Source organism: Nannospalax galili, unplaced genomic scaffold (assembly GCF_000622305.1).
Source record: "Nannospalax galili isolate Female #2095 unplaced genomic scaffold, S.galili_v1.0 scaffold312, whole genome shotgun sequence".
In the NCBI taxonomy this organism is placed as follows: Eukaryota; Metazoa; Chordata; class Mammalia; order Rodentia; family Spalacidae; genus Nannospalax; species Nannospalax galili.
Window position 1 is genome coordinate 2,185,638 of NW_008335967.1, and position 8,014 is coordinate 2,193,651.

The 8,014-nt window shown below is 35.8% G+C and overlaps 1 protein-coding gene across 1 annotated transcript in view; it reads left to right on the top strand.

Moving 5' to 3' along the window:
* Cog5 (component of oligomeric golgi complex 5) overlaps positions 1–8,014 on the top strand; it is a gene marked incomplete in the record, with an annotated part of 398,569 nt that overhangs the window by 140,087 nt on the left and 250,468 nt on the right. Inside the window, 1 exon segment of the mRNA XM_017797544.2 lies at positions 5,631–5,761. Coding sequence (XP_017653033.1) covers positions 5,631–5,761 — 131 coding nt within the window.

The window sequence follows — 8,014 nt, forward strand, 5'->3', positions numbered from 1 at the left end:
CCCTTATAATGTTCTGTATCTTTCTGGTGTCTGTTGTGATGTTTCCCATTTCATCTCTGATTTTGTTGATTTGGAGGTGCTCTTTCTTAACTGGGCTAGCGGTCTGTCAATCTTGTTTGTCTTTTCAAACAACCAGCTGTTGGATTCCTCGATTCTTTGTATCATTTTTCTTTGGTTCTATTTCATTAATTTCTTCTCTGATTTTTGTTATTTCCTCTTGTCTGGCTAGGTTTGGGTTTTGTTTGTTGTTGCTTTTCAAGTGTCTTGAGTTGCAATATTAAATCATTTATTTGAGTTCTTTCCGATTTTTTGATGTAGGCCCTTAGAGCTATAAACTTCCCTCTAAGGACAGCTTTCAATGTGTCCCAGAGATTTTGTTGTGTTGTGTTGTCCTTTTCATTTAGTTCCAGGAATACTTTTATTTCTTCATTTCTCTTTTGACCCATTAGTCATTCAGGCGTGTGTTGTTTAATCTCAATGTGTTCATGCAGTGATTAGGGTTTCCTCGGGTGTTTACTGTAAGCTTTATTGCATTGTGATCTGATAGAATGCATGGAATTATTTCAATCTTTTCTTTTTGTATTTGTTGAGGTTTATTTTGTGCCCCAGTATATGGTCAATTTTGGAGAAGGTTCCATGGGGTGCTGACTAGAAAGTATGTCCTTTGGTGCTTAAGTGGAATACTCGATAGATGTCTGTTAAGTCCACTTGGTATATTGTATTGTTTAATTCAGATGTCTCTCTGTTAACTCTCTGCCCTGTTGACCTATCTAATTGAGACTGTCGGGTATTGAAGTCCCCTACTATTAATCAGTTGGGATTAATTTGGGTATTAAAGTCCTGTAGTCTTGTTTTTATGAAGTTGGGTGCACCAGAGTTTGGTGAATGTATGTTCATGATTGTATGTCTTCTTGATATATTGTTCCTTTGATCAGAATGAAGTGGCCCTCTTTATCTCTTCTGATTAGTTTTAGTTTAAAGTCTATTTTGTCAGATGTTAGAATTTCTACGCCTCCTTTTTTATTAGTTCTATTTGCTTGGTATATATATATTTTTCATCCTTTCACTTTAAGATAGTGTCTGTCCTTGTAAGTGAGATGAGTTTCTTGCAAACAACGAAAAGATGGGTTTTGTTTCTTAATCCATTCACCTAGTGTGTGCCTTTTGACTGGGGAATTCAGTCCATTAATATTTAAAGTTATTAATGAAAGATGAGTATCAAATCCTGCCATTTTTATTTCTGATTACATTCTTGATATAGCTGTACTTTTCCACAGTTAACCTTCATTGAATTTCTTTCTGCAACCCCTCGGGTATAGTCATTCCTTTCTTCAGCTCTTTGTATTGCTTCCTGAACTCTCTGAAAGGCTGGTTTTGTGAACATGAATTCCTTCAGCCTATTTATGACATAGAAGATTTTTCTCTCCCCTTTGACTTTAATAGACATTTTGATTGGGTATAGTAACCTGGGTTGGCATCTGTGGTCATTTAAAACTGGGAATACTTTGGTTCAGGCTCTTCTGGCTTTCATAGTTTGTACTGAAAAGTCAGCTGCAATCTTAATAGGTTTTCCTTTGTATGTGACTTGTTGTTTCCCTTTTGCTGCTTTCAGTATTGTCCCTTTGTTTTGTATGTTTAGTGTTTTTACTATGATGTGCTGTGGAGAGTTTCTTTTCTGGTCCTGTCTGTTTGGTGTTCTATATGCTTCTTGTATTTGTATGTGCATATTTTTCTTTAATTTTGGGAAATTTTCTTCCATGATTCTGTTGAAGATATAGTCCATGCCATTATCTTGGGATTCTTCTCCTTTCTGTATGCCTGTGATTCGTAAGTTTGGTCTTTTTATGGTGTCACACAACTCCTGCATATTCCATTCTTGTGATTTCTTAAATTTTTCATAATCTTTGCTTGAGTGGTCCAATTCTTCAACTTTATCCTCCAGTGTTGATACTCTGTTTTCCATTTCATTCATCCTATTGGTGAGGCTTTCTCCTTTCATTTCTAATTGGCTTACTGAGTGTTTCATTTCCTCCTTTTTCAGCCTGAGTAGCTGTCAATATTTCTAACTCTTTTCTGAATTCATTCAGAACTTTATCCCTATCTTCCTTCAGTTCTTTGGTTTCTTTGTATGTTCTTTAAATTCAGTGAATTCTTTTATCATGTTTATAATTGTTCTTTTGAGTTCCATATCCTGCATTATCTCTAGGGGGTTCTCATTGTATTCCTCCAGAGGACTATTGGTATTATATGTGATTTTTGGTTTTTCATGTTATTATTTTTTTCTGTTATTTTCACATGTGAATTTCTTTTGTAGTTTCTGATTCTTATGTGAAACTCAAGCCTTCAAGTTTAGGTCTGCTTGTTTTTGTAAACTTCATGTGTCTTTGTGGTTTACTTTTTGGGCATGAAAATCTGGTTCGTCTAAGCTTCTGGTTCTCTCTTTTGATTTTATATCGGAGCGGCCAGATTGCTTTTGTCTTCAGGAGTTCCCACAGAGTCCCAAGTCATATGAGGATCAGATGCTCCCAGGCTTTCTCCTATGGTCTGGATCCCTCCAGGAAAGATTTTGGCCTAAGGAATTTGGGAGTTGGACTGGCCTGGCAGCCAGGCCCTGGAAAGATGCTAGTCTAGGGCAAGTAGTGGCCGTGCCACCCAGAGATGCAAAGGGAGATGACAGCGGGAAGAGGCCCCAAGGGCTCCTATGGACTGCACTGAGGAGCTGGTCTGGTCTGGGAAAGAGGTCTGCTGGTCAGCCAGAGGCCTGCGGGTAGTACAGCCCCAGGGAAGCAGCTTGCTCAGAAATTTATACATGTGTAATATACTCAAAGATTTCTACAGTGTTTACTAAAAAATAACCCTCTTTTGCCCCCATCTCTATCCATTTACTATTCCTCAGGCACAACCATTTTCAATATTTTAAAGGTGATCATCTTTATTATTTATTTCACTGAATAAACTGCTAATATTCTACCTTTTAATTTTTAACTCATTTGACACCTCAATATAGAGAATGACTTAAATTTCTCTGACTTTTAGTATGTTCTTATCTCTCAATAATTTAGTTGTAAAATTACAGTGGAACATAACTGTATTATTAAATAAGCTGTATTTATCCTTTTTGTTTTCCTTTAAACAAAGGAAGAGGCTTGGGTAAGGTATGGGCAGTGAGGATTTTGGAATCATAAGATTTTATATTGGAAAATAAAGCAAGTCAGAACATCATGAGTAGGAGAGTAATGATCATGTTCGTTCTGGTAGATAAACAGAAATGATTGCAACATTCAAAGGTAGTAAAAATTACTGACTCACCCTTATGATAATCAGGATTTATGTTCCTCAGGTATTCGTTTAGTTTGAAGGCTGAAAATTACAAAGAAATGAGGCAATCCAGGAAATAACACATGCGGTAATCATTGAAACCAAGTACCTACCTGCCTGAGGCCAGAGTGATGATAGGCAGGACAGAATTCATTTTTTAGTTTCTTAAATTACAAACATTTAAATATTATCAGACCATAAGTTTTTTAATGTCCATTATTATCCAGTCCCTTAACATCTGTCTAGACTTTTGTCTGAATATTTTTATAATTTGCTAATTTTTAATCAGTGTAAATGACAGTGATTAACATCTTTTTTTGTCACTAAAAGCACTAGTTTCATCATTTTCTCAGTTCTAAAGAAATAATGAAGACATTAAATACAAGTAGATCAATTTAGTTTTTTCATACATTGTAGTACTTGAGGAAATTCAGTAGTAATGTTATGTGGTAAGTTAATTCTGACTGTGAGGTCTATATTTAGTAAGGTTTAATTGTTATTGTGTTACTAATGCTGACATATTTCAAAGTTGGCATTTCATATATTTTTTAATTACTTTTGTAAAAAGTTAGTATACTAGTATTTAGTACTGTTAGTATTCTAGCCTAACTAAGTGCAATTGCATGACCTGTTTTTTCATGCTTGCCCTTTTGTGAAAAACATGGAGAACAAAGGAGGAATACCACCTGTTCTTTGACTGTAAAACCCTTCTCTCTCAAAATTCTCTGAAAAAATTATTTAAAATGAATAATACCAGGATGATGGATATAACACAGTGATAAATATTTGTATGAGTATGTAAAAGACCCTGAGTTGCCTACTCAGTATGCAGAAAATAAGCAAAGAAAGAAAAAGATTTTCTTTCTATTTCCTAAGTCCTAAAATTCATACTAACTCCAGAATGCTTTGGTATAAAACATAGTTTGGCATTCATTAACATATTTTAATTCTGATGATAGTCTAAAGGGTATGTAGTGCATCCATTTTATAATGTTGCCATTTTATAGATAAAACAAATAAACTGTAAAGCTCAATGTGCATATCACTTGATTGTGATTACTTAGTGAGTTCCAGGCAAAATCTAAGCTCAAAAAATTTGATGGTGTTTCCAGTAGTCTTTCTACTCTGATAAGCCTTATGTCCTTTTGGATATGCACACTGAAAAAGAAGATGTTTTTACCTGAAGTACATTAGCAATAACACATATAATTCCCCTTTATATCCTTTTTTCCTCCAGATGTAGAGCTGTTGTGTTCAGTCAGCAGATACAAGTGTTGCCACATGGTCAGTTAGCATCATATTAGATGCTTTAATGGAGCTGGACCTAGTTGGTAGGTTGTAACCTAACAGAAGTACTCTGCAGTTACATGAAAATACTAGGGTTTAGTTTTAATAAGACTGAAGACAAAATTTTAATTAAGAGAAAATAGTGAAAAACATATTTGTCATTCTGTTAATTGGCTAAAATGAATCTATCTAAATAAATTAGTGTTTTTAGAAATCAGTTGTCTTGTTAAAATAGAAAATATATGAATTGTAGAAGTGTATCTAGTCTGTATAATTAGACCTTAATCTTTATCCTTAGCATTTTAATTACTTTAGAAATGTGTAACAATAAAATAATTAAATAATAAACAAACAAATAAATAAATAAATAAATAAATAAATAAATGTAAGTTAAAATTATCCTGACTCTAAACCTGTAGAGGCAACTAATTGGCATTTTTCGTTTTCGTTTTTGTATTTTTGAGACAGGGTCTTACTATGTAAGCTATATAACTTAGGCTAGTCTGGAACTTGTAATCTCTCTGTCTCAGCCTCCTGAGTACTAAACTTACAGGCTTGCACTACCATGCTCAGCCTACTTTTCATGTATATACCTGTGTGCATATGAATTTGAGGCTAACCTGGACTACATAGTCAGTTTGGGGCAGTTCTTGGATGCATAATGAGTCCCTTTCTTATGTTAAAAAAATCCTCTTTAATTTGTTGACATTTCTTTGAAATTAAAATATATACTACTTTCTGTTATTGTTTTACCAAGTGTGTCTTATTTGGGACATTTAGTTCCAAAGTTAAATTATTAAATAGAAAATGTTGGGGAGTTAATTTTTATTAGAATATGGGTTTTAAAAGGTTACTATGTAAAAATAAAAATAAAAAATACTAAAGAAACAAAAGAAAAACCACACGCACAAAAAGGATACTATGTCCAATAGTAAATGTATAATATTTTTAAAGTACTTACACATATTATTTTGATACTTTGATAATTATTTGCTATTGACTATTAAAATGTGCTTTTTTAATAGATTATCTTTCTCAAGGAATAGACCTTTCTGGAATAGAAGTAATAGAAAATGATCTACTTTTTATTGCAAGAGCTCGACTTGAAGTGGAAAATCAAGCTAAGCGTCTGCTGGAGCAAGGTGTGGAGACACAGGTAATAAAATGTCACTTATTTTAATGTGAAAAATATGTTGGGATATAAATACACATTTGACTTTGGATTAAAAAACCAGCGTGTATCTAAATTTTTAAAATTTATTTTTATGTGTATAAGTATATTGTTTGCATATATGTATGTGCCGTGCCGTACCTATGGAGGTCAGAAGAGGGTGTCATATACCCTGGAGCTGGAGTTATGGATGGATGTTAGCCACCATGTGGGTGCTGGGATTTGAACCTGGGTCTTCTGCAAGAACAACCAGCACTTTTAACCCCTGAGTCATTGTTCCAGCCCCTGAATCAAAATTTTATGATGAAGGAACTATGTCTACGATTAACAAGTACAGGGAAACTTACTTAACATATTTTATATATTTAATGTCTGAAGCTGGGATTTCTAATGTATAACATATGTAAAATGAAATACATTTTTATATGAGACACACACCATACCTGAAGAACATGCCACTTTTGTCCAAGGCATCTCTTTTAAAATTAAATTTGTTTGTAGACAGTTTTGCACCTGATTACAATGTGTATTGACCACTCTCTCACCCCCATCACCCTACTATCCCTTTTCACCCCTCTCCTTGTCACAGCCCTCTCAAGTTCATGTCCACTCATTTTGCCTTGTGACTCCCTGTGATTAACTATTCCTAGTTTGTTTCTCCATTGCTATGACAAAACAGTCTGACAACTTCCAACTTGGGGAGGAAAGGGTTTATTCAGCTTACATCTCCCAGGTCATAGTTCATCAGGGAGCCCAAAGTAGGAACTCAGGGCAGGAACCTAGAGGCAGGAGCTGGAGTGCAGGCCATGGAGGATCACTGCTTACTGACTTGCTCCCCTGGTCCCTGCTCAGCCTGCTTTCTTATGCAACATAAGCCCACCTGCCGAGAGGTGGCACCACCCACAGTGGGCTGGGCCCACCCATATCACTCAACAATCAAGAAGGTGCCCTATGGACATGGCTACAGGCCAGTCCAATGAAGACAATTCCCCAATTGAGGCTCCCTCAACCCAGGTGTGTCAAGTTGACACTAAAACTATCCAGCACAACTATACTGTTTATGTGAGCATGGAATAGATGTGGAGCTGTTCATAGGAGTCTGATGGACTCACAGTAGGTTGACAACTAAAGACAGTGATTCCCTGTCTCCCAGAAGTTATCAGTCAGTAGCCAATAGTTCAGAGGTAAAGGGTAGGATCCAGTGAGACCCTCCCCATTTCTTGATTGATTGTTGATAGGGCTTAGTATTGTATGGGTACATAGTGCAGGCAAGGACAATTGTTGTGAGTTAATGATTACAGTGGTTGTATGGAATCAAGAGAATGAAAATTTTTAACCATGATAATACTAGTACCACTTGTACCATTATTTTTTTTAAAAAAGAGTTGGGGCTGGAGAGATAGCTCAGTGGAGAAGAGTACTGACTGCTTTTGCAAAGGACCTGGGTTTGGGTCACAGCACCCACATAGTGTCCATAACTCTATAACTCCAATTCTCAGGGAACCAATGCCCTCTGCTGACACTCCATGATATGAAAGCACTAGCATACACACAGGCAATACATTCATCACATAAAATAAAAATAATGAAATATTTTTAAAAAGGGTTGAGGTTTCTCCGAGATATCATTTTCCCATGTTTAATTTTTGGAATCAGAAGAAACCTAATGGTACTCCTGTATTAGAATCAACCAATTTAAGGCTTGGGGTATAGTGTGAATCACTTGCCTAACATGTGTAGGGTCTTGTGTTTGATTCCCAGATCTTTTCTCTTCTCAAATCAACAAAGGTAAACGCTACCATCATATAACACGAGATCACTTTATTTTGTCAGTTATGTTTTAGCTTTAGATCTCTTTATGAGGATAACATGCTGTAAAAAAGTTTTGATATTGGGGCTGGAGAGATGGCTCAGTGGTTAAGAGCACTCACTACTCTTGCAGAGGACCTGAGTTCGCTTCCCAGCACCCACATTGTAGCTAACAACCATCCGTGACTCCAGTTCCAGGGAATCTGACATCTTCTTCTGACCTCTGCAGGCATTGCATGACTGGTTGCACTTACCTGCATGCAGGCAATACACTCATACACATAAAAAATAAAAATTAAATAAATAATTTAAAAATACCTGTCTCAAAAAGACTATATGGCTCAGAGGTTAAGAGCACTCATTGCTCTTGCAGAGGACCTGGGTTTGATTCCCAGCACCCACATGGTGGCTAACAGCTGTCTGTAACTC